At 37.1% G+C, this 27,640-nt stretch overlaps 1 protein-coding gene and 1 pseudogene across 3 annotated transcripts in view; one reads left to right on the top strand and one right to left on the bottom strand.

Moving 5' to 3' along the window:
- The window catches only part of NEDD4L (neural precursor cell expressed, developmentally down-regulated 4-like, E3 ubiquitin protein ligase), a 452,792-nt gene that overhangs the window by 300,189 nt on the left and 124,963 nt on the right, over positions 1 to 27,640 (bottom strand). For all 3 annotated transcript variants that reach the window (XM_027868834.1, XM_027868835.1, XM_027868837.1), the window contains exon 2: positions 11,940 to 12,013. In XM_027868834.1, the coding sequence (XP_027724635.1) occupies positions 11,940 to 12,013 (74 nt within the window). The remainder of the gene's footprint in view (positions 1 to 11,939; positions 12,014 to 27,640) is intronic.
- LOC114048222 lies at positions 5,225 to 5,324 on the top strand (annotated as a pseudogene).

The raw sequence follows: 27,640 nt of genomic DNA, 5'->3' as shown, positions 1-27,640 counted from the left end.
CTAAGGCAGAGATCAGCAAAATCTGCAATACCTGCCTTGCGAGGAAATACTCTGCAATGATGGAACCATCTATCTTTTGAAGGATTCAGGTGACTGAGCAACAAAAAAACCGAGGGGCAGTCAAAGCAGCAACACATACATCAATATGTAACCTCAACTCTTACTATTAGTTCAGACTAGGAAAAAAAATGTGTATTCAACATTTTCCGTGGCTTTCTGCTATGAATATGAGTCCTACAGAGTAAGAATATGAATGAGGATTTTAAATAATCATAACTTCTTTATAGAGGAAGTAAATTAACTTACCTATGTCACCAAAAGACAAAAATGCAAACAACCTTTGAGGCACATTTATTACCCATTCTGACGTCCTCCATATGCTACAAGGAAAATGTTAGTGAGTTATCATTTATGGGTTAGGTGTGTTTTATATCCCTACTGCTGATGTTACACAATAGGAGTGTGAATTCTTTCTGCAGCTTTAATGAGCGTTTAAAACATATATTCCTTATTATAAAAAACATTTCTTGCTACGGAGCAATAAATTTAAAGGGAGAGGAAGATTTATTAAAAGAAAAACAAATCACCATGTTTTTAAGTGGTATACACCACAGTATCTTAAATTATAAGTGTTTTCTCTATTCACACATACCAATTTAAAATTATTTATAGCAATTAATAATCCTTTCTACACAATGTAGCGGGAATAATTATTTTCCTACAAGACAACAATATTTTGTCAATTGTATTCAACTTGCAGCATTAGAAGTTAGAATCATATGAATGACACTGCATTGGAGTCTTTTAAGTGCATAGCACTGAACAGACCATAAAAAGATGGAACACCAAAGATGCCACAGTCCCCAGATGGGTAACCTAATGGTTACAACAGCTTTGTGGAACCAGACCTTAATGGCTGACTGTTCATGGTCAAACACAAATGATAGTCCTGACTCTAAAATTCTCTATTTTTCATGGGTCATTCTCCAGATGTTATTCACCAAGAAATACATGTTAGCAATTGCATCTGTTTAAAAAACCCTCTCCCCCTCAACCTTATACTCCCACATTGGCCCCCGGCTCTCAGAAAAGAATATGGATAAGTTGTCCGCAGTAGGTCTTTGAATCTATGGAATTTTGTTTGATGAAAGGTTAAAAATGTAGCCTATCTATTGAGAAAATGCAAAACAATAGCATTGTCAATAGGAAATTTTTTTTTTAAAAAAAGGGCTCTAGACTCATTCATTTTTTGACAATCTCACTTTTATAAAGAACTGAATTTCACCTTTCACGATAATAGTACCATTATTTTGATAGTCTTGGACCTAGTTTCTACCTTGCACAATATGATTCAAGTCACTTCACAGCTTTGCTACTAAGGATGTGTAAATCTTGGGCTATGATTTCTAGGTTCCTGAAGGTCACAAGGTTATTTCTAATTGGCAAAGGCACCTAACACTTAAACCTGGTATTTCCTGTCCTTCTCCACCACCACCTTTTCTCTCCTCTGGAACTCCCCAAATTGATGAAATCAGAAATCCATTTTTTTTTTTAAAGAGAGACTTTAAGGGCAGCGAGGTGGCACAGTGGATAGAGCACTGTCTCTGGAGTCAGGAGGACCTGAGTTCAAATCCTGCCTCAGGTACTTGCCACTTACTAGTTGCATGACCCTGGGCAAGTCACTTAACCCCAATTGGTTAAAAAAAAAAAACAAACCAACAGAAAGAGAGACTTTAAAAAACACACTTTACTGTTATAGCGCTTAGAAAGCCAGCTAGGAGACACAAAAGGGCAAAATGGGGGAGGGGGCAAGGCAGGGCCTGGAAGAGAAAAATAAAATAGGTTGGGGGTGGGGAGAGGGAGAACAACACCACAAAAACATGATGCTGAAAAACACACTTCCTAGGTGGTAGAATACAGATACAGAATGCTGTGTCCAGCTTGTTTTACTTATTGCTTTTCTTCTTGAGGAGGAAAAATTCTATGGGGATAGCAGAAGAAAATCTACCCAAAGGTGAACATGTGAAAAACTAAAGGTGTGAACAGCTTTTTGTTTTGTTTTTTAGTGAATGAATCCAAACTAGACACACAGGGATCACAGAGAAAGGCCAAAAAAGGAGGGGGGGAGGGTAGAGACTGAGTGTGTGTGAAAGGGAGGGGAAAAGAGAAAAAAGTGTCAAGCAAGGAAAGAAAAGAGAGAAAGCATTAAAGTCTTGGCAGGACAAAGGAGAATGGAGGGAGATGAGTATTGGCCAGTACCACAGCACACTGAAACCTCAAGGCACCACTAAAGGAAAGGGTTTGCCCTCCACTATAATACACACTATGTCCTGTGCTATACATAGTACAGTAATGTTCTATACTGCATGGCTCCAGCCTGCCAAGCTTTCCTAGTTCTTTTTCTGCCTTTTTCTTCTCTCTCCCTGTCCCTCCATCCCCCATCAGGCAGTCCAACTATCATCATCAGTCTGAGCTGTTAGCAGTATGCAGGCATCTAGAAACAACTTCCTTGTATTATATCAATCCAAATACAGACCACGCTTTCCCCAAATATCTGACTTACATCAAACCTGAAGGCAGCCTATAATCAAGCTCTTACTGTTATAGATAGAGCTTAAGCCTCTCCACCAGCAGCAAAATCGGTAGCAATTGCCTTCCTATGGATGACGCACATAAAGGCTGGAAGATACACATGCTCAGAATGCTATCTAGGGCTTTGCCCACAGGTCATCAGAGTTTAGAGGACCGCCTGATGGGAGGTAAAAAAAACAACAACTAAGCTTGGCATTTGGTTTTTTGCTGTTGTTCAGTCATTTCATTTGTGTGACCCCATTTGGGGTTTTCTTGGCAAAGCCACTGGAGTGGTTTGCCATTTCTTTCTCCAGTTCATTTTACAGATGAGAAAACTGAGGCAAACAGGGTGAAGTGACTTGTCCAGGGTCACACAGCTAGTAAATATCTGAGGCCAGATTTGAACTCAGGAAGAAGAGTCTTCCTGACTCCAGGCCCAGTACTCTATCCACTGTGCCACCTCTGCCCCCTGTTTAACAGTAATTAAAATAAGAATCTTCTAGATGGGCATGCTCCTTCCCCCTGTATTGGCCTCCCAAACAGCTGCATCCAGTGTCCGTGGCAGGGCTTCTCCTCCCAGAAAACCATGTGCCCCGGGGTACCTCTACCTCTCCCCCAATATTTCCCAAATTTTTTCTTGCCCAGACAAGGAATTTCTAGTTCCAGATCTGTCCATGATGGAAATCCCTGCTAGTAGTATAAAGCAAGGTAAAGTAGGTTTTGCTTTCCTTGCTCCCATTGACTCCTTGCACCATCACCTGCTCTTTGTCTCTTGGAGATACGCACCTCATTGCTAAGCTTTTTATTCCCCCTCCTGCATCCCAAAAGTTTGGAAAGAGCTACTCATGAAGAATGATAGGAAAGTATCTCTCGGAGATCTCCCTCGCCAAAAGGTTTTAACATCAAACTTCCGAACTGGCTCATGGGTTTGGTGTCACAGAGAAGACAAGTTGGTGGTGCGGGGCAGTAGGAGGTAGATCTCATGTGATGGTGAGGTCTCTGAACTTTGTGTCTTATTAAATACAATATTAGAGGAGAGAAGCAAGTAAAAGCAACTCATTTCTTTTAGTCCCCTCATCTGCCCTGAAAAGTCAATTTTTTTCACATTTGTCAATCAAAATATCTATTCTTGGAGATGTGGGAGGGTGTTTTCTCTATAATTTCTATTTTTCAAAGAACAAATATTTTTTAAAAATTTGTCCCACTGTCCCTATCTTCCACGGAGAACATTTTAACGACTTAGTCCACCAAAATAAAGTTCCACATTAGTCACATCTGAAAATGTGTATCTCAAGGTAGAGATCCATCATTTCTCTTTCTCTGCTAGGAGGTGAATGGGGTGTTTCACCTTCATTCTTTTGAACTCATGGTTTATCGTGTTAATCAGAGTGCTAAAGTCTTTCAAAATTGGTTTTTATCTATAATGTTCTCCTGTAAATTGTTATCCTAGTTCTCACTTTGGAGAAAAAAATTTAGAAGTCTTCCCAGGTCCTTCTGAAATTGTCCATTTCATTATTTCTTATGGCACAATAATATTCCATTTCATTCATATACCACAATGGTTTAGCCATTATTTAAGAAGAGAACACCCTGTTAGCATCCAATTAGGGCCCACAAAGAAATAAAATAATAGTTAAGATTTCTAGAATGTTTTAAGGTTTGTAAAACAGTCTATATAAATTATTTCATTTGATTTTCACAACAACTCTGTGACATATTCCCATTTTACAGATGATAACAACTGAGGCTGAGAGCAGTTAAGTGACTTGCTCAGAGGCAAACAGCTAGTAAATGACTACAGCAGGATTTGAGCACAGGTCTTCCTGACTCCAAATTCAGTGCTTTATGTGTTACACCACTTAGGTGCCTCAACAAAAGGGATGGCTATAAATATATTTGTACATACAGAACTTTTTCCTCTTTCTTTGATTTCTTTGGGCTATAGATGTAGTAGCTGTATGGCTGGGTCAAAAGACCTGCATGTGTTGGTAATATGCTGGCCATATTTCCAAACTGTTTTCCAAAATGGCTGGTTCTTTCTAACTTGAGTTGTTGCCCTAAGGATTGAGTGTATTATTTGCTTATTTTTAGGAAAAAAAAATTGGTTTCTCCTAAATAGAAAAATGTCTTTTATATAGCTTTGTGTAATGATTTTTCAGTGGGAGCAATAGCTTCTATTCTGCTATGGGCTAGGAGATTCTATTTATTACAACTATACCTAAAATAAGAGTAAATGGGCTCTAAATAGTTCTCTTATCAGTTAACTGCATGGGTTTTGAATGTCATAAAGATGAGGTACTATTTTTGCTTACTCAGAGGTCTTTCTTAGGTCTGAAAGCTTGAAGAAGCTAAGAAATTATATAGAGCTATCCTCTCATATTACAAATGAGAACTTGAATATTCCACAACAGTTGTAATTTCACCAAAGCAACTCAGCTGCTTGCTTACTTTCATATGGCTGAGGTTAATGAATGACCTCCAGATAAGTGAGTATTAGTACATTATACTATACTGTTGAGGTAGGAGTAGGAGGGACAGTGGTGGGAAGGTGAAAAATTCAAAAAAATATAAAAGACACATACCTTCTTCTGCAGTCCAAGAATCTACAACCCAAATATGGAGACAGAACATAGATATATGGAAACTACTGTGCTTGCTTCGGCAGCAGGTATACTAAAATTGGAACGATACAGAGATTAGCATGGCCCCTGCACTAAGATGACAAGCAAATTTGTGAAGTGTTCCATATTTTTGCTGAGAAGAGTTGGAAGTCATGGTGTCTGCTTCTACGCCAAGACTTTACTTTTGGAGAGGGAAAGGGGAAAATGTGACACACATCTCTCTACTTCTTGGCATGGTAGGACATATTTGATAATATGGAAGACATGCCAGGTTTTCAGAAGTATCTCTAGAGTAAGACATTGTCGGAAGACATGACCTATTTATCAGCAGAAACTACCTTAGATTTTAGTTTAGTAAAATATACAATGAATCAAGAGACACACACTGAACCAAATTCTACTCCTAACAGACAGGCTTCTTTAATTTAGGTGTGTCAATATCTTAAGCTCTAGCTCTCAGCTATATAAACAATTGGTTCCATGGGGCCAGATGATCTCCATGGTACTTTCCAGTTCTAAGTCCTATGATGATATAAATGAGAAAATCATGGCATATAGTCTATGTACCTTTGGAAAAATGTAATACCATCCAAGGTTTTTTTTAAGGGAAATACGTTGGTTTTTGTGAAGGTAATAAGAATTAAACCTCCTTCTTCCTCGAGGCAGAACTGAAAGAGAGTATCTGATCCAACCCTTTAATTTTACTTATAAGGAAACTGAGTATCAGGGAAGTTAAATGATTTGTCTAAGATCACATAGGAAGTAGAATCACATGAAAAAATTAGAACTCAGGCCCCCAAATTCTTCAGGGTAAAGCAGTTTCTAAAACCTCAAAACTATCCCATTGGGCAAATTCACTTTTGAAATAGCACCAGCATTGTGTATACACTTCTCTCCAAGTTCTGAATGGCAATATCTTATGCTGAAAACAAAGAAGGTCAAGGTTGTTAGCCAGATCTAAACAACAGGACAAAAATATTCTGACACTCAGTAGCTGTGCGACCTTGGGCATGTCACCTAACCTCTTAAGGCTTCGGTATCATGACCTGTAAAATGAGGTGTCAGACTTTAAGTCCTTTCCAGCTCTAAAGCTATGATCCTATGAGTCTATGTATTTTTTTTTAAAGGAAACTTTCAAAGAGGCATGTACAACCATTTCATTCTTTTATCTCACTATATCTACCTTTCTTCTTTTCCCCAAATTTGATAATAAAACATTCCCTCCAGTTAAAATAAAAGATAAAAATCTTCAGAAAAGGTCAAGAAGAGGATATGGGCAATTATTTGAATAATGTGGGATTCCTCATCATGATCCCTCAATGTTAAAGGGGAAAATCCAGCTAAATTCCTAAATGATTCATCTAAGCAAACACCATTACTGAGATGTCCATCATTTTCCACCAGCCAGACATAAGAAGGGGCCCTTGGAGCCCCTCATCATTGTTTTGTTCTTTCTATAACAATCTAATCTCTTAGTCATTTATGGCTTAGTTTCAAGGTCTCTTTTGTTACTAATGTCTTATTATTTTAATTGTTCACATGATTTCTGATGGGCAAGTCAAAGGCACTAACTTTATCTCCTTGAATACCTATAAACTTACTGCCAGCCTACCTGCCTGGTTTATGACACCATTTCACAACACATCCTGGGTCCAGTCCCTCCCATACCTATTGAGTACCTTTCTGTCCCACTCCCAGCTTCCCATCCCTCTTCTTGTGATCCAACGCCCAGATTTAACACTTTAAGACTATATGTCCATATATAATACAGCAACTCGGTATCAAATTGTCTATAATAGGATGATCATCAAAGCACTGAACCTTTCTCCACTTACCCTACAGCCAAGTCTCAAAGCTAACTTTCACAAGACTCCATGGTCCTAATCTTGAATTTCTATATGCTCCTCCTGTCTGTCCTACAGCACAATAGAATTCCATTACATTTCATATACCACAACTTGTTCAGCCATTCCCCAACTGATGGGCATCCCCTCAATTTCCCATTCTTTGCCACCACAAAAAGTGCTGCTATAAATATTTTTGTACAGGTAGGTCCCTTTCCCTTTTTTATGATTTCTTTGGGATACAGACCTAATTGTGGTATTACTGGATCAAAGGGTATACACAGTTTGATTGCCCTTTGGGCATAATTCCAAATTGTTGTCCAGAGTTATTCACTCCACCAACAGTGAATGTGTGTCCCAATTCCTACTTACCTGCCTTGTTCCCACTTTTCCGTCAAAGGTTTCAATGATTCTCAACATGAATCAAACCAAGAGAAGATGGGGCCAGGCATGAGTAAAGGCAAATTAATTTCTCTGAATGAATCTGCACATGTCACTGTGTGTAGTGTACATATGGAAACATTCCACAGCTATGTAGGGTAATTTATCCATTTTTCTATATTTAACAGATATCTTTCATTTTATGGGACAGATATATTCCATTGAGACAGGACATAATGTAATTGATAGAGAACTGGTCTCACAATCAGAAAGATCTGGGTTCAAGTTCTGCCTCTTCAACATACTGGCTTTGTGATCATGGAAGAATCACCAAGATTCACTCAATATGCCAGAGTTGTCAATCAGCATCAATGGAGGGAGATTCTATATAGGGAATCCTCTATACTTAATGGAATCACAGGTCTATGCCCTCACCAAAAAATGTTGCATTATAGCTAACCACACAATATACCTGTGCCAAAAGAATCCAATTTACTTCAGGTTTCCATTGCAAAATCAGAGATGTATACTTACAGGGAGGGGAAAAGTGCCATCCATCTTCTCCCCACAGCAAAATGAGGTATAATCTTTTAACGAGGAAGGGGGTAAGTGGGTGGCTCTTATAGATGCTTCATAAATAATGGATGAATAAAATCCTAGCATGATGTAAAGAAAACAAAAACAGGATGTCTTTTCTAGAAGCCCAAGATCTAATGAGGTCTTACTTTTGCCTAACTTTGAAAACTTAGAATAAAAAATCAAATTAAATGTGTCCATTATTCATGCCTACTTTGTGTGTTTAAATGTGTGATGCCATTTTAGTTACTACAATCAGCAACAGAATGAGGAAAATGGCTCCACATGATCCAATGGAGAAGGAAATGGCAAACCACTCCAGCGTCTTTGCCAAGAAAACCCCAAATGGGGTCATGAAGGGCTGAACATGACTGAAGTGACTGAACAACAACAACAACAACAAAACAAAACAAAACAAAAGAAAGTCTTATAGAAGAGAACTCCCTTTCTCTGATATCTCTTCCCCAATCCCTATACTTGGTGTAGCTGCCAACAGTGGAATGATGATGCCTAGTAGGATGGAATCAGGGGTTAAACTTAATCAAACAAGAATGTATAACAGAGTAGGACAGACAACACACAATTTAATCATTTAGGCTTTTTTCACAAAAAATTCTTCCTATTAACATGAAATCACAGAAAGTTCAATCTTTGAGATAAATTCATCCTATTAGTTTCTTTTTAGAAAAAAGGAATTATATCATCATATCGGGTGAAGAAAACAAAGGGACCTCAGAGGCCATCTATCTACTCCAATTTCTTAATTTTATAAATGAGGAAACTAAAACTTAGAGATACTAAGTATCTTACCCAATATTACATAGGTACAAAGTCAAAGATATTCAAACCCAGTCAAGTCTTCACATTCCAAATTCAACACATTTTTCACTGTACCATGATGCCTCCCAAAAGCTATGGCCCATGCAGGGCAGGATTGAGTCTACAACCATGGCATATGCTACCATATGCTAACCGAATGGCTTGACCAAGGAAAAAGCCAAACATATGTCTTTATGTTATAAATAATTTATTGTCCCAGTTAGAAATAGGTTTCAAAGTGGGGGGAAGCAATCTTCTTAATTATGATCAAATGCTCTCTTATATTTAGTTATTCATTGTAAGCTCTTATAATCTATATTTATGCTTTGATAGATAAACTTTTTTCTCTCTCACAAACACAAGCTGCACTACGCAAGGGTTGGGGAACCTGCTGCCTCAAGGCCACATGTGACCCTCCTAGGTCCTTGGGTGCGGCCTTTTGACTGAGTACAAGTTTTACAGAACAAATCCTTTTATTAAGGGGATTTGTTCTGTGAAGTTTGGATTCAGTCAAAGACCATACTTGAGGACCTAGAGGGCTACATGTGGCCTTGAGGCAACAGGTTCCCCACCCCTGCACTAGGCTATTCTAACTTTTAGTTCTTCTATGATGCTTTGTCTTTATGAACCTCAGTATCCTCTTCTGCAGAATGTGGAAACTACAGATCCAGGAATTTCTGATTGGCTGTGGGATGTTTAATATTTTTCATCTATGGATGACAGTGTACTATTTTATTATATTATTGCTATATACTATTCCCTCTTCTCCCTCTGTACTATTTCACTTGAATTCATCAGCTCCCATGGTTTCAACTATTACCATTATGCAGATGATTCTCAGATTTATTTGTCCAGATTAAGCCTTTCTCCAAACCTCCATTCTCAGATCTCCAACTGCCTGTTGGCCATTTCATACTGGACATATCATAGATATCTTCAACTCAACATGTCAAAAATGCTTAACTTGTTACTGCTCCTTCCAAAATCCTCCTTCTCTTGCTGACTTCCCTATTATTGTTGAAGGTATCACCAACTTTCCAGTTAAAACCTATGTGCTCCTGGGCAAGTCACTTAATCCCAGCTGCCTTACCAAAACAAAACAAAACACAACAAAACAAAAAAAAAAACCCAAGAAAAACAAAAAAAAATTCTGGTCAATAAAACCTATGTGCTGCCTTCAACCACCTCCTCACTCACCCTCTCTCATCCTCTATATTCAATCAGTTGCCAAGTCCTATAGTTTCCTTCTTTTTTTTTTGTAGAGACTAATTGACATGTTGTGTGGTAGAGCCAACAAATCTTGAATTACTGTAATGCTTTTTATGTTTGGTCTCTAAAGTTTCTATGACCCCTTCTTATTCTATATACAAGGATATGGTTTTGCTTTTTAGACTTCTGTAACTCAGGTCATCCTTCCTCACTCTGAAAAGCAAAAATGAATTGATATCACCAGCTATTGAAAATACACTTACACATACACATTTATACATAACTATATTAGGGAGTAAAGACTGGCCAGTCACAGAGTACAGAAAGAGGAGTAATATGAAATGAAGCTGGAGTGATCAGTTGGGAACAGGTTGCAGAGGGCTTTGAAAGCCAGAGGAGTTTTATTTTTCTTGGATGATAATGATGATGATGATGATGATGATAATGATGATGAAGGTGATGATGATGAAAATAGCTAGCCTAGAGTTTTAAGGTTTGCAAAGCACTTTCAAAATATTATCTCATTTTACCCTCACAACAACCCTGGGAAGTAGGTGCTATGATTATCCCCATTCTACAGATAAGGAATCTGAAGCAAACGTAGCATAAACAATTTGCCCAGAAACACATAACTTCTAAGTGTCTGAGGCAGGTTTTGTAGTCAGGTTTTTTTTTTTTTAAAGGCAATTGGGGTTAAATGACTTGCCCAGGGTCACACAGCTAGTAAGTGTCAAGTGTTTGGTCTGAAGCCGCATTTGAACTCAGGTCCTCCTGACTTCAGGGCTGGTGCTCTATCCACTGCGCCACCTATCTGCCCCTGAAGTCAGGTATTCTTGACACCAGGTCCCATGCTCAACAGACAGCTGAATGAGTAGGGGAGTTAAATGGTCAGATCTGTAGTTAAAGAAAATTACTTTGGCAGCAGTGTGTAGAATGCTGGGGATGTGGCATGTCCAGTAGCTACAATAAATAGAGCTTCAGGTCTATAGTGCAAAGGGAAGACTATAGCTCTATGTATAGATTTAGAAATCATAGAGCCATGGGAGCAAATGAGGTAACCAAGGAAAATAAAAGAGGAAAAAATGCAATAAAATCAATATTTCAGGAAGATTAATCTGTCAATGTTTCATTTAACACAATGTCAAAGGCTTTTCATTCAAGAAACTTTAACGGACCCCCATTTCCTCTATTAAGTCAAATCAAAACTTTTCCTGGACATTCAAGGCCTTCTACAGTAACTTGAGTGAGTAAATATAATCTTGCTGGTTAAATTAGATTAACTTCTTTATCTCTTCACCTAAAATATTTTCCTCTGAAATGGATCATCCCTAAGGTTTCCTCAAAGCTTTTAAAAAGGCAAAATTCTGTGTCCTATAAAATCTGGTTAGAAATCTAATGCAAATCAGATTCAAACTTTTTCTAACATTAATTTAGTTCATTTAATACACTAGATGAAAAGATATATACTAATTATGCAGATCTATTAAATGAGAAGCAGATGAACATTACAAGCTACACGCCCTTCTCCTCCTTCAAAATTCTTTTAGGAAAACTTCTAGCAAAATAAACTAAAATAATAACATTTCCAAATAAATTTCACTCTTCAACTAACTTCAAATACTTCTAACATCAAACATAATGCTTTTTTTTCATAATGGCAACATTCTCACATTTATAAGAAACAATATGTACAGCAGCCATGTTCCTTTTGGCATTCTCCCCCTCCTCCCCAAAAAAGCCAGAGTGCCAAACACTCACAAACACTGCTAAAGGCTGAAGCTGCAAACTGTGGGATTCTTTAGAACCACTTTACAAGTAAAGGGACAATATGCCTTCCCCACCCCCCACTCCCACCCCCTTGCCTCTTCACTTGACTTTGGTTTTCTTTGCTTTACGAATGATTAAAAATGGTACATACCTTGCTCCAAAGATGTCTTTCTTTGCAAGATCAATTCCAGAAACAACTTTCACTCTGAGGATGCGTGATTCTCCCTGTTTAGGGGGAAAAACACAAGGATGTCTTAACTTTAGAAGCTAATGCAGACAAATGAGCTTCAGTGAAGAGAAAACCCAGCCCCATCACACCACCATACATGAATGCAATCATTGACCCAGGGATGACTGATGCAAAAAATTGACAACTAAGGCTTCCTTCACCTGAAACTAGAGGCACTATTCCAGAAAGTCTATGTTTCTAATAACTATCAGTATTACACATAAATTTAACTCAAGCTGCCTCATTAATAGCAGAGAAATAAAGCTGTTCTACTGCAGATATGCTCTTAATTTAAGCTCTAGTTTTTAAATCAAAACACAAATTCTCCTTTTTTGGACCTCACTTCAGTTCCTCAATGATCAAAGTCCCACTTACTTTTTTATTTAATATATTTATTTTCCCCCAATTACATGTTAAAACAATTTTAAACTTTTTTTTTAATAGTTTTGAGCTACAAATCCTATCCCTCCTGCCTCTCCTCTCTCCCTAAGACGGTAAGCAATTAGATATAGATTCTACATGTGCAATCATGTAAAAACACTTCTATATTAGTCATTTTATACAAGAAGACTTGAATAAAATAAAAAGAATGAAAGAAAAAAAGTGAAAAATAGCATAAAGCCCCACCTATTTAACAATTTTCTCCCCTATGAGGATCCCATTCTCATGTGTGAATAGCCCAGGTTACAGAGGAGTCTGTCCAAGCATACTATCTACTTGAAAACTTTCTCAATAATGTATCTGCTTTGCTAGAAAAACTGAAAAAGCCGTAAGGTGCCTTATTATCAAAGACACCATCATCATCCCCCAGAAGAATCTATCTCTGCCTCTACAATCCCTAAGCCCCAGGAAGCATCAATTAATCTAACCATATAATCCCCCTGTATTCAGTCAGGACACCAAAATAACAAGTTAAATGGGAATGAGATATCATGTTAACCAAAGGCAAAGAGAGGCAGAGGCAGAAGGAAAGGGAGAGGGAGAGAGGATACTAAGTTTTTATTTACTCTTTTTAAAGATATTGTTTGTATTATAACTTTTATAGAGTGCAAAATGACTTCAGGATATTATAATGAATGAATCCAAGTAACATCAATGGATCATAGATATAGATCCGTAAGGAATCTCAAAAGCTATATATGTAAAACTTCCTTATTTTACAAATGTGGAAACTGATGACTAGGGTAGTTAAGTGACTTGCAAAAGGTAACAAAGGTGTTGAGGGTGTCAGAGACAAGATTAGAACTCATATATATTTTATATGAATTCTGTCTCCTCCATCAAAATGCAAGCTTATTGATAATAGGGATTGCTTCATTCTTTACACTTGTATTCCCAGTACCTAGCATAGTACCCAATACATGGTAGGTGCTTAATAATACTTGTTGATTGATTGACTGATCCACTGACTCCAGGACCCCTGCTCTTTCTACTGTATACCATCAAAGAAGTGTATGATGAGTGAAGGAGATGGGCTGGCCATGTAGCAAGAGAAAAAGAAATCCCAAATGTTACACTGGTGCCTATATGGCATACAATGGAAGAACTCCCCCACCATATCAGGTGGATCTACTATGAAGATCCTTTACAGGAGGACATAGGCAAGAGTCAATAAGATAAAAAAGGATGTATGGGCCCCCACCAATTTTTAGTACTCTCCCCAATATACTAAATTACTTTATATTATGATTCATATGTGTATATGTGTATATAAAAACTTTGTATTTACTGATCTGACTATATGGAATAGCTCCAGTTGAAAATAAGTTTTCTTTTTTTTAAATTAAATTTATTATTTATTTTTAGCTTTCACGCTTTTTCATTTTTGAGATCCAAATTCTCTTCCTCCCTCCAGTCACTCCCCTAACCATTGAAAAGGCATGCAATATCGATTATACATGTGAAATCATGCAAAACATTTCCATATTAGCTATGTTGCCAAAAAAAAAAAGCAAGAAACATAATAGGAAAAAAATATCCTTCAATCTGCACTTAGACTCTAACACTTCTCTCTCTGGAGATGTTCAGCAGTTGCCATCATGAGTCCTTTGGAATTGTCTCAGATCATTTTATAGATCAGAGGAGCTAAATCTTTCACAGTTGATCATCATTACAATATTGCTGTTACTATGTATAATGTTCTCCTGGTTCTCTTCACTTCACTTTCCATCAGTTCATATAATTCGTCCCTGTTTTTTTTTTCTGAAACCATCCTGCTCATCATTTCTTAGAGAGCAATAGTATTCTATCACAATCATATACCACAACTTATTCAGCCAGTCCCCAAATGATGGGCATCCCCTCAATTTCTAATTCTTTGCCACCACAAAAAGAGCTATTATGAATATTTTTGTATATAATGGTCCTTTCCTTTTTCTTTGATTTCTCTGGGATAAAAAGCCTAGTAGTGACATTGGTAAGTCAAAGAGTATGCAGTTTTGTAGCCCTTTGGGTAGAGTTCCAAATTGTTCTCCAGAATAGTTGGACCAGTTCACAATTACACCAACAGTATATTAGTGTCCCAATTCTTCCACATTCTTCTAGCATTTGTCATTTTCCTTTTCTATTATGTTAGCCAATGTGATAAATGTGAGGTGGTACCTCAGAGTTGTTTAAATTTACATTTCTGTAATCAACAGTGATTTAGAGAATTTTTTCATATGACTACCGATAACTTTGATTTCTTTTTCTGAAAACTGCTTATTCACATCCTTTGACCATTTATCATTTGAGAGATGTCTTATTTTTATAAATTTGACCTAGTTCCCTATATATTTGAGAAATGAGGCCTTTATCAGAGAAATTTGCTGTAAATCCTCCCCCTCCTAGTTTCCTGATTTCCTTCTAATGCTGGCTGTATTGGTTTTGTTTGTGCAAAAAAATTTTATTTAATGTAATCAAAAGTATACATTTTACTTCCTGTGATCTTCTCCATCTCTTGTTTGTTGATAAATTCTTACATAATCCATAGATCTGACAAGTAAAATTTTCCATGCTCCCCTAATTTCTTATGATATCACCCTTTATGTCTAAATCATGTACTCATTTTGACCTTATCTTGGTATACAGTGTGAAATGTTGGTCATACCTAGCTTCTGCCAGACTGCTTTCCAGTTTTCCCAGCAATTTTTGTCAAATAGTGAGTTCTTATCCCAAAAGCTTGGATCACTGGGTTTATCAAGCATTAGACTACTATGGTCATTTATTATTGTGTACCATGCAATTAACCTATTCCACTGATTCACTACTCTATTTCTCAGCCAGTACTAGATTTGTTTTGATGGTTACTGCTTTGTAATGTAGTCTGAAATCAGATATGACTAGGCTGCCTTTCTTCACATTTTTTTTCATTGATTCCCTTAGTATTTTTGACCTTTTGTTCTTCCAGATAAATTTTGTTATTTATTTCTAGCAAAATAAAATAATTCTTTGGTAATTTGATTGGTATGACATTGAATAAGCACATTAATTTAGGTATGTGCTCTTTCAAGGCAAGGATTGTTTCATTTTTGTCTTTGTATTCCCAGCACCTAGCACAGTATTTGACATGTAGTAGGCATTTAATATTTGTTAAACTGAATTGAATATAAATCTTCACATAGAGCTTCACAACAATAGCCTTGTTAAAATTCTCTAATGCTCTGATCATAGCTTGTAACTGGCATGGTACGGTTGGGACCTGGGTCTTCTAGTCCCTTAGTTTATTTCTATTTTTATCATATGCAAGTATTTTCTGATGCAATATTTTGGGTTGTAGGTTATTCTCTAGGAAGTTGAAAGGAAAGGGGAGATGGTTAGATATCCCTCCATGAATAAGATACTAAATATAATTTGTACACACACTATGGAATTGGAGTATACACAAAAGTGTTTTGGTCTTATCTTGATTTCCTGAAAGTGAAAGGTCTAAAGAAAGATAAGGAATGACCGTCATACTGTAAGGAAGTACATGACAAGATGTGTGATTATCATAACAATTTATCAGATACAGCCCCAAGCTGAATATCTGTACTTTCTGAAGCATTTTATTGCTTTTATAAAATCAGAGCATGACATTTTGGACCCTGGTTGTGACTTCAGAAGAACTAAATATTTAACTAAGGTGGCTCAAGTGATTAAAACATTTCTCACTCACAGGTCCCATTTTACATATTGGCTTGTTCAAGGATAAAAAACACTGGCTTGGTTTATTTGTCTGTTTTCATGCTTCTCAGTCCACTTTGTTTTGTTCTCTAATTCTTCATCAAAAGGCTTAAGAACAAATGATACTAAAGTATAGGAAGTTTCCAAATTAGAAGCAGATTATTATATTTCAAAAGTTTCTTTTTTGTTGGTTGTTTGGACCCCAGAACATTTTCCCATATAAATACAATTATGAAATTATTTTAAAATTATTTAAAAAATAGAATAGAATCACTAGTCCCAGTCCCAAAATAATTACAATTATTAGTTCCAGTCCAAGCCCTAAAATCAACTTAATCCACAGTGTAGCATGTCTCTACTGAAAAATGCATTCTAAATCCTTTCACTTCTCTGGGCCACAGTTTTCTCAGTTGTTAAGTAGGGATTTGAAGCAGATGATCAGAAGGTTCCTCACAACTCTCAAGTACTGTTTCTAATTCAGAACTCTGGATGCCAGGAATGTGGCTCTTAACACTTTTTGTTCTTTCTCTCATCCTTGCAATTCCCCTCCTAGAAGAGAATTAACTACTCCTCATACCACCACTACCAGATGCAACAGCCTACCAGCAGCAAGAAAACATGGAAGACTATATTGGCAGAAAGACCATTTCTTACCCTCACCCTAACGTAGTGCTAAGCAAGTCATTCCTATGAAAGAGTATTTGCAAGCTAGGGAATGTCACTGTGTTAGCCATTTCCCAACCCTATACACTCATTTTACTCTTTATATTCTAAAGTCTATATTTATATTACTAGCTACAACCTATGAAATATTTGCTCAGTGCCAAGTACACAGTAAGTTTTCAATAAATACTTCCTGAATTTAAAAGAAGAGACAATATTGTGTTGAACACTGAATCACCTATGTTGCATATACATTCCTTCTGCTTGCCCTAAATACCTTTGAATTTTCAAGTTCTGGCCTGGTGCATTTCTTTACCACGGACTGTTTTTCATTGCCTCCTTCCTTCTACCACACACAACTGATACTGATAAACTGTTTTGATAATCACACATCTTGTCACATGCTTCCTTACAGTATGACGTTCATTCCTTATCTTTCTTTAGACTTTTTACTTTCAGGAAATCAAGATAAAACCAAAACACTTTTGGGTATACTCCAATTCCACAGTGTGTGTAAAAATTATATTTAGTATCTTACTCATGAAAGAATATCTAACCATCTCCCCTTTCCTTTCAACTCCCTAGAGAATAACCTACAATCCAAAATATTGCATCAGAATACAATAAAAATAGAAATAAACTAAGGGATTAGAAGACCCAGGTCCCAACTCTATCATGCCAGTCACAAGCTATGATCAGAGCATCATATTTATGTCCCACCCCACCTATAGCCACTTCTTATCCTCTCTTAGTCACTGTTTGCTCTGCATTTCACCTGGTCCCTCTTCCCTTGACTGACCCTCTCAATTGTCTGTTGTTCTATCCACTCCTAATCTATCTAACCCTCACCTCCCTTGCTCTCTCTCTCTCCATGATCATTATACCCATATAATGTACCTTCCACTTAGATTTCTGATCTGACTACTCATCTTTTTTCTCTCAATCTCTTTGGCCCTGCCCTCAACCCAGTGACTATAATGCTTTTGTCTTCTACCTCTCTTCTCCACTTGGAAGGAAAATAAGTATTTATTGACTGCAATGTGCCAGGAACTGTGCTGAGCACTTTAGAAATATTATCTCATTTGATCCTAACAACAACCTTGGAAAGTAAGTGTTAATATTATCCCCATTTTACAGTTGAAGAAACTGAAGCAAACTAAAGATAAGTGACTTGCTCAGGGTCACACAGCTAGTAAGTGTTTAAGGCCAAATTTGAACCCAAGTCATTCCGATTCTGATTCTATGTCCATCTACTCTATTAACTATACCACCCAGCCTCATCTAATCCTCCCTCCCTCTCTCTCTCTCTCATATTCCCACTGTTCCCATTTTTTCTCCCTTATCTGGCATTACTACCTCAGCTCAACTTCAAATCCCACCCCATTCACTCTGACTTCAGTCACGGAGACTCACAAATCCCTACTGTGCATTTCCCAGAAACATAGAATTAAGACACTATATGCTGATTTTAATAACAACAACAGATGCTCCATAATACTGCAGCTAATTTTCCACTTTTTGAGTCAACCAGACCACCCTGGAATTCAACAATTCATCAAACATTGACTAAATAAATACTTACTAAGCACACTGGTGACATAATGATAAGTAGAACAGAACTGCTGTTCTCAAGAAGCTTACCATCTACTGGTGGGAATGAGACATACAAATAAATATAATATAAATTTATATACCATGATTAAGAGCTTAGGAGAGACCAAGAAGATGGCCACTCAAGGTAATTCATTCTTTCCCCTTAGTCTTACTTTGGTGAAATAACCTAACACTATTAGGATCTGAGGTAGCCCAGGGTAGTGGGCTTGCAGTCAAAAAGGCTGGGTTCAAATTCTACCGCTACCGTGGGCAAATTTCATAAACTCTATGTCTCCTGTAACTTCCTGGGAATCATTTCCTAGTTATAGACCTGTTTCAAATTCCACTAGTAGAGTTAATTTTTACAGGCCGCCCTAGTTGGGGGAAAAAAAAAATCAAAGATACTTCTAGTATTAGCACCTATCCTAAAGGCATGAAAAAGAATTAAAATGAAAATTACTTAACTAAGGCTCCTTTGAAGTTTTTAATTGATAATATCTGTGGATTTCTATAGTCATGTTCTACTGTCCCCATTATCCTGTATTTTTGGTCTACCCATAATGCTTCTTGACAAATATAAGATAGACAAGCCCAACTTAAGATGTACTTAGTACAGAACAGTGTTAATATTTAAAGCCCTTCCCAAACTCACTTCAATATATCTTATCAGCCTCATTTCATCTTACTGCTCTTCATGATGCTGGTAGAAGGGGGAATTGAGAAAAGGAGGGGCTGCTCACACTATTTCAATGAGCAGAAAGCCACCTTTACATCGTATCTAATATGATAGAGGACTTCTCTGCCATTGTAGCCCCCAGATGCCCCAGGAATTGCCATCTGCCATTGCCCCCAAGGACCACCAGAGCTTTCAATTTGGAGTGTGGCTGAACTCTCCTATATATGGTGTTTCCTTCAGTTGGAATGTGATCTTTTCAAAAGCAGAGATTATTTGTAGTCCCAATGCCCAATAGTGCTTGATGTAGACAGCACTTAATAATTTCCCCCATTCCATCTGTTCCACAATTCTCAGTGTACTGGGTCTACCTCTAGAACAATCTACAAAGCAAGCAGGCAGAGACAAAGGAAAGCAAAGAGACTGGAAAAGCCTCCTTGTGTTCTCAGGAGGCATTTTAAAAGGGGGTGGTAGTGGTGCAGATTTTCGTGTCTTTGTGAAACTCCTCATTTTCTTCCTATTTGGAGTATTCATGAGTTTACTATGGCATTGCTTGGAATATAAGTTGTACTTTATTCCTAATTCTCATTTATATGATACCTGAGCACAAAGTATAACTGATATTATTTTTCAGTGTATGCCTTTTTTATCTGCATTTTTTTTTCCTTTCCAAGAGATTAAGCTTTAGGGGCATGGCTTATGTTTGCCCCAAGGAGAAGAGGTCAAATGGTAGGTACAAAGAAAAGGAAGTTGGATTGGGAGTCAGAGGCTGTGCCCTTCACACCATCTATTCTATTTCCAATAAGGCCCCTGCAGTCGTCATCCAGGAGAGCAATCCCTAAAGAAGGGGTTTGCAATGTCAGCTCCCATCACCAAAAACTTCAGCTGAGTCCCCAAAACAATAGTAACAGCAGATGATAGGCTCTGCATCCAGCTTAGTCTTCATAGCCATCATTCAGGGAAATGACCATTGTGGAGATGAGATACAGTGACTGTCTCTGAAGGCGCTATAGCCCCTACCTCCTTAGTAGTCATACCTATTGAACAATTGGAAAGTAATATCTCATAACCAAAGTCCTAGACACTGTCAAATGGCTCTCCAGATATGATTTTAGCAGTGACAGTAACACTAAAGAAGATGTGTTTACCTTTTGCTTTGCTACAGCGTCCTAATAACCACTGGGCCTTTCCTTTTGACTGGCCCTAAATGTATAGTTCCCTCCTATTAGATAGTGAGCTTTTCTCTACAGCAAGAATTATCTTTCGATCTCCTAGCATCTCTGGTGGCACAGTGCTTTGCATAAAATAAGTGCATAATATTTTTTAAAATGTATTCATTCATTCATTCATTCATTCATACTACCTATATGGCTTTATAGCAAGTCACTTAACCCTTCTGGGCCTCAATTTCCTCATCTGTAAAATGAGAAGATTGGCTTCTGAGGTCCTTTCCAGTTCTAAATCTATGACACTATGATTTTTTATATTCAAAGTATCCTCTTATCTTTAAGTTTGTAGCATTGTGTTTACTGATGTTATATTTATAAGAAAGAACCATACCAGAAAAGGAACAGCCATTCAGCCAACAATTGTTTATCAAATGCCTTCATCTTTATTGATCAAAGCATTATGCCACATGCTAAGAGCACCAAGATTTACTAAGTCACAAACCCTATTTTCAAAAAGGGTAAGTAATGCCAAGAATGTGGCATATGATCTAAGTTTGAACTCAAATTCTGCCACTCCTAAGTGTCAGAGAGCACTCCAGCAATTCACTTTAACTTCTCCAAGGCTTAATTTTCTCATCTGTTAAATGGAAGGGGGAGGGGTAGACTAGATGGCCACTAGGGTCCCTTCTATGAATCTATATTTAAAAAAAAAACAACTTTATCATGTCCCACAAATTAAAAAAAAATTGTTTCTATGACTTCAGAATTTGAAATCTCTATAACCAACTGACAAGCTGATGAACTAAAAGCCAGAAAGTACAGGCCACCAGATGATTAACAGGTTACTTATAACTGTCCAATTTCCTGAATCATTTTACAAGGGGCACTTGCTATTTAAATGGATCTTGTGGCAAATCATCTTTTTTTTCCTATATTATGAATACATTTTATAGAAGAGTTACAACAATAAAAAATACCCAATAATTTGATAATTATTTGACTTGGCATTCAAGGATCTCCATAGTATGGCTTCTGACTACCTGTGCAACACTGTGTTCCCACTACTCTCTAGCAAAAATAATACTCTCTAGACAAATCAGTCTCCTTACCATGACTGCAAAATGCCAGCCTCATTGTCCCATCTTTAAGCCTCCACTTCTGTTGGTCTCCTATTTGGAACTGTTGTTGTTCAGTCATTTCAGTCATATGTGTCTCTTCATGACCCCATTTGAGGGTCTTCTTGGCAAAGATACTGGAGTGATTTGCCATTTCCTCCTCTAGCTCATTTTACAGATGAGGAAACTGAGGGAAACAGGGTTAAGTTACTTGCCCAGGGTCACACAGCTAGTAAGTGTATGAGGCTGGATTTGAATTCAGGGAGATGAGTCTTCCTGACTCCAGGCCTGGCACTCTATCCACCTAACTAATGTGCAATATACAGTACTAAGCATTAGGTGGGAAAGAAATTACAAAAATCCTTCCTCTTTTTCAAGGTCCTTTAATATATTTCAAGGCTTCCTATGATTTACTGTCTTTCATGTACTCTGTGCTAACTCTATGCCTTTTTACTGGCTATCCCCCATTCCCAGACTAGACTACTCTCCATCCCTCCTCATCGTCACCCCCTGGCTTTCTCAAGAATCACTTCACTTCTCCTCCATGCATAAGACAGCATTTATATACACAGTAGGTAATATGAGCAAATAACTTTGTGGATGTTTTTTCACTTTTAAATTTAGTCTAAGATTTCATTTATGGTTTTTAAAAATAATAAACCTGAACTAAACACAGAGCCTACTGATGCTTCCTTTACAGTTAAAAACTTTGTTATCTAGAGCAGCCTTCATATTTCATTAGAAGAGTGTAGTGTCTACACCAAGGGCAAGTAGTTGCACTGTTCAGACTACATCTGGAACGCTGCATTGTGCTAACTGATAAACTCTAGTATGCTCGGAAGAGGGTCTATGTGAAGACATATCCTATGACAAAAGGCTGGGTTGTTCTGGGGATTTGGAGCCTGAGGAAGAAAAGATAGTGGTGGTAGTTTAGGGAAGGTCAATGTTTTCAGATATTTGGAGGCCTATCAGGTCGAAGAAGGGATATTCTTGATCTATGTGGCTTCAAAGGGAGTTCTATTCATAAGGAAAACTTTATGGTGAATGACAGTAAGAGGTTGCCTTCTTTTTACTAGAAGTGTTGAAGCAAAAGATAAATGACAACCTATGAGAAACATTAAATTCCTATAGAAATGAGAACTTAGATGAAATGACACACACAAACTCCTCCCCTCCTCCCACCCCACCCCCACCAAGATCTTCTCCTACAAATATCTGTAAAATACTTCAATGCCACAATCAGCAAAGAATTAAGGTGCTAAATAGAAAAATTTCTGAGTCACTAAAGCTGGACATTCACATATCTTCAGCTTTATTGAGTAATTCAATTAGCTTTTGCTGCTATATGTGCTTTAAAGTAATAAAGCTCTATCTTTAAAAAAAATCAACAATACAGACATTTTAAAATGTAAGTAGATAGGCTGGGACTGTCTCACTTTTGCATTTGTATGATAAGCACCTGACACAGAGCTTTGCACATAGGCATTTAATAAATGTTTTCTGATTGACTCTCCCCACAATTAGTTTGAATTAGTGAAAGCAAAACCCATTAAATCAATGAACTGACATATATTTTAACTCAAAGGGTAGAGTCACTCATTTCTACTCAATTAAAAGTTCCTTTTCCACCAGAATTATGGCTAAAGCTGCATGGAAAAGGTCATCAAAGAATCTTTTTATAAATGTTTCTATTGTTCTAAACCTCTAATCATAGGACAGGAAGCATTTTCAAATTCCTCTTGGACCACCAGGGCAGAATGAATTATATTCTGTTTATGATTCTAAAAATGTCCCTAGTAAACAATGACCATGAAAACAAAGTCAGAAAGCACTGAAATATCTTTGATAATTTGAGGATACTTATAAACAATTACTTAAAAAAAACATTACTTTCTAAAGTCTAGGATGACAGAACATGAGCAGCACAAAAAGGCTAAAAGAAAAATCTTGGCAGTGTTTGACTGATATGGCAGTATTACATATAGTATTGTAAAGTACTCCCTCTTTCCTACATGAACATTTTATTTACTGAAAGGGTCAGAAAAATTATATTCATATGAGAAACAGAGAAAAATAGCTTAAGGAAAGACAATTCTGAGTGAAAGCAGCACCTTTTTGAGGCAAAAGTACTGACTGTTGGCTGCGATGCCTTTTATCCCAGCTCTTATTTAGGAAATGGAATTTTACTGCTAAGAAACACTAAATCAAAGAACTGTTTCAGGATTGTGGAATAATAGTATATTAACTATTTCTGTGACCTGACAAAAATGTGCATTTGGGATTTCTCAAGGTGACAGAGGGGTGGGTTATTACACATGAGGATGTTTGGATTTGAGGCATGAAAAGCCAGAGTAGAAGCTAGACTGTGAAATGTAAGATAGAACATAAAAGGTGATAGAAGCCAACACAGCTGAGAAGCTGATGGATGTACAGCACATCTGAGACTTCCTGACTAGAGGCAGTCAGGCTTTGCAAATTGATGCAAGGATCTGATCTGATTGGAGGAAAGCTTGGATGCTAGGAACTAATTAGGAAAAGCAGAATTCTCTATTAGAAAAGCTGACTGGGGAAAGGCTGCCTTGCTCTCTGGCACTACCTACATTTTGAAAGAGAGCCGATGTTTTATGGCTTATGTTGTCCTTTACTCCCCTCTATGACTATTTCTCCAAGCCCAGAGATGTGGGCATAAATAGCTTTGAAGGTCTCAAGGTTAACAGAATTGCTTTTCAATGAGAGAGTTTAATTTTTCCTCGGTGCCCAACCAAGGCAGTATACCTGAGAAGCTCAGTAGATCCCATGCTTAAGGCTGTCATTTACTAAGAGTTTAACATCACTTCCATAGTCCAAGAGTAGAAAAGAAGAAGCTTTCCCAAAGACAAGAATGTAGAGGCCCCAAAGAAGAAAGACTATATAAAGTAGACTATTCCCTATTGAGGCAAAGGACATCAAGGTCTACAGCAGAGGGTTGTGCTGTGCCTTGGGCCTATGACTTTCCCTAATCATATGGCTCACAGATAGATTACTGTATGTTTGTTCCCACTCTCCTCCACAAACACCATGTGCATTGATGGGAAAACAACCCAGATTTATGTGGGAACTATTAAGTTGTGATTATTACCTCTTCATCTTCTGTTATTAAATGTTTCATGATTAAGACAAATGGTTATTTTGGATGATTTGTTTACATAGGAAGCACACTATGGGTGGCTTAAAAGTTACAGTGTTATCAGCATAATCCACTATATCAACACCAAAACTAACAGAAACCACATGATCATCTCAATAGATGCAGAAAAAGCTTTTGACAAAATACAACACCCATTCCTATTAAAAACACTAGAGAGCATAGGTATAAATGGAGTCTTCCTTAAAATAATAAATAGCATCTATCTAAAACCTTCAGCAAACATAATATGTAATGGAGACAAGCTAGAAGCATTTCCAATAAGATTGGGGGTGAAACAAGCATGTCCATTATCACCACTGTTATTCAACATCATGCTGGAAATGTTAGCTTTAGCAATAAGAGAAGAAAAAGACATTGAAGGCATTAGAATAGGCAAAGAAGAAACAAAGCTATCACTCTTTGCAGATGACATGATGTTATACTTAGAGAATCCCAGAGAATCAAGTAAAAAACTACTTGAAATAATAAACAACTTTAGCAAAGTTGCAGGATATAAAATAAACCCACATAAATCATAGGCATTTCTATATATTACCAACAAAGCCCAACAGCAAGAGATATAAAGAGAAATTCCATTTAAACTTACCGTAGACATTATAAAATATTTAGGAGTCTACCTCCTGAAACAAACCCAGGAACTCTATGAACACAATTACAAACACTTCTCACGCAAATAAAATCAGATCTAAATAATTGGAAAAACATCAGTTGCTCATGGGTAGGCCAAGCTAATATAATAAAAATGACAATTCTACCTAAGCTAATTTACTTATTCAGTGCCATACCAATCAAACTACCAAAAAATTATTTTATAGAGTTATAAATAACAAGATTCATTTGGAAGAATAAAAGGTCCAGAATATCAAGAGAACTAATGAAAAGAAATGCAGGGGAAGGTGGCCTAGCCATTCCAGATCTTAAATTGTATTATAAAGCAGCAATCATCAAAACTGCTTGGTACTGGCTAAGAAATAGAGTGGTGGATCAGTGGAATAGGTTAAGTATGCAAGACACAGTAGTCAACAACTATCGTAATATACTATTTGATAAACCCAAAGACCCCAGCTTCTGGGATAAGAACCCACTCTTTGAAAAAAACTGCTGGGAAAACTGAAAAAGAGTATGGCAGAAACTAGGCATAGACCAAAATCTCACACCATACACCAAAATAAAGTCAAAATGGGTACATGATTTAGATATAAAGGATGATACTATAAGCAAACTGAGAGAGCAAGGAATAGTTTACCTGTCAGATCTATGGAGAACAGAAGAATTCATGACCAAACAGGAGATAGAGAACATTACAAAAAGCAAAGTAGATAATTTTGATTACATTAAATTGAAAAGTTTTTGCACAAACAAAGCCGATGCAACTAAGATTAGAAGGAAGGTAGAAAATTGGGAAAGAATTTTTACAACCAGTCTCTCTGATAAGGGCCTCATTTCTAAAATATATAGAGAATTAAGTCAAATTTATAAGAATACAAGCCATTCCCCAATTGACAAGTGGTCAAAGGATATGAACAGACAGTTCTCAGATGAAGAAATTAAAGCCATCTATAGTCATATGAAAAAATGCTCTAAATCACTATTGATTAGAGAAATGCAAATCAAAACAACTCTGAGGTACCACATAGCACCTATCAGAATGGCCAACATGACAAAACAGGAACATGATAAATGCTGGAGATGTGGGAAAATTGGAACACTAATGCATTATTGGTGGATTTGTGAAATAATCCAACCATTTTGGAGAGCAATTTGGAACTATGCCCAAAGGGCTATAAAAATGTGCATACCCTTTGACCCAGCAATAGCACTTCTAGGGCTATATCCCAAAGAGATCACCCAAATGGGAAAAGGACCTACATGTACAAAAATATTCATAGCAGCTCTTTTTGTGGTGGCAAAGAATTGGAAATTGAGAGGATGCCCATCAATTGGGGAATGGCTGAGCAAGTTGTGGTATATGAATGTGATGGAATACTATTGTGCTATAAGAAATGATGAACAGGCTGACTTCAGAAAAACCTGGAAAGACTTGTATGGTCTGATGCTGAGGGATGTGAGCAGAACCAAGAGAACATTGTACACAAGAACAGCCATGTTCTGTGATGACTAATATTGATAAACTTAACCCTTCCTGGCAATACAAGGATCTAAGACTTCTCCAGAAGCCTTGTGATGGAAAATGCTATCCACACCCAAAAAAAGAACTATGGAAGCTGAATTGTTATTTTTTTTCTCTTCTGTTGAGTTTTGTTTCCTCTTTCTGATGGTTCCTCCTATTGGTTTTAATTTCTACTTACAACATCACTAATGTGAAAATATGTTTAATATGAATGTAAATGTACAGCCTATATCAGATTGTGCGCCATCTTGGGGAGGGTGGTGGGGAGGAAGGGGGAGAAAAATTTTAAACTCAAAAGCATATGGAAGTGATTATTGATAAATCAAAATAAATTAATAAAAAATATAAAAAAAGTTACAGGCAGTTTGTAGCAGTATGGCTATCTCCCTCCCACTGCCAACCACTACGCCATATAGATGCAGGTGAAGAAGAGAGTGAGCCAGGCTGAGACCAAGAAGAAAGAGCCTCCATTTCTTCTTCCTCAACTACTACTACTACTACTACTACCACTACTACTACAACTAACTACTACTACCACCACCACCACTATGACTATTACGACTACTACTACTACTTCTACTACTACTACTACTACTAGTACTACCACTACCACTACTACCACTGTGACAAGGAACTCCTTAACAGGGGACAAAAACCTTCTTCTTAGAATTAAAGATAAGGTTTAAATGCAGAATCTATGACTCAGTGAACTTAAATTCACTCTAAATCATTAATGGTTAAAATCAGCTTCTTTCCAGAGACCAAATTTTAATAAGCGAGCAGTTGGTGGTGGCTAGTTACTTAAAGATTGCTAGAAAGAAGGAATCTGAAGAGGACCAGCTAGGGACCACAAAAGAAATAAATATTAGCTACTTCACAATTTTGCCTAGACTCTGCTTTAAAAACAGATGTTTTGGGGTGCTTGCATAACTTATCAATAGATCTAATA

This window comes from Vombatus ursinus, unplaced genomic scaffold, assembly GCF_900497805.2.
Source record: "Vombatus ursinus unplaced genomic scaffold, bare-nosed wombat genome assembly UNPS02014791.1, whole genome shotgun sequence".
Lineage (NCBI taxonomy): Eukaryota > Metazoa > Chordata > Mammalia > Diprotodontia > Vombatidae > Vombatus > Vombatus ursinus.
This window is presented reverse-complemented; position numbering and strand designations above follow the sequence as displayed.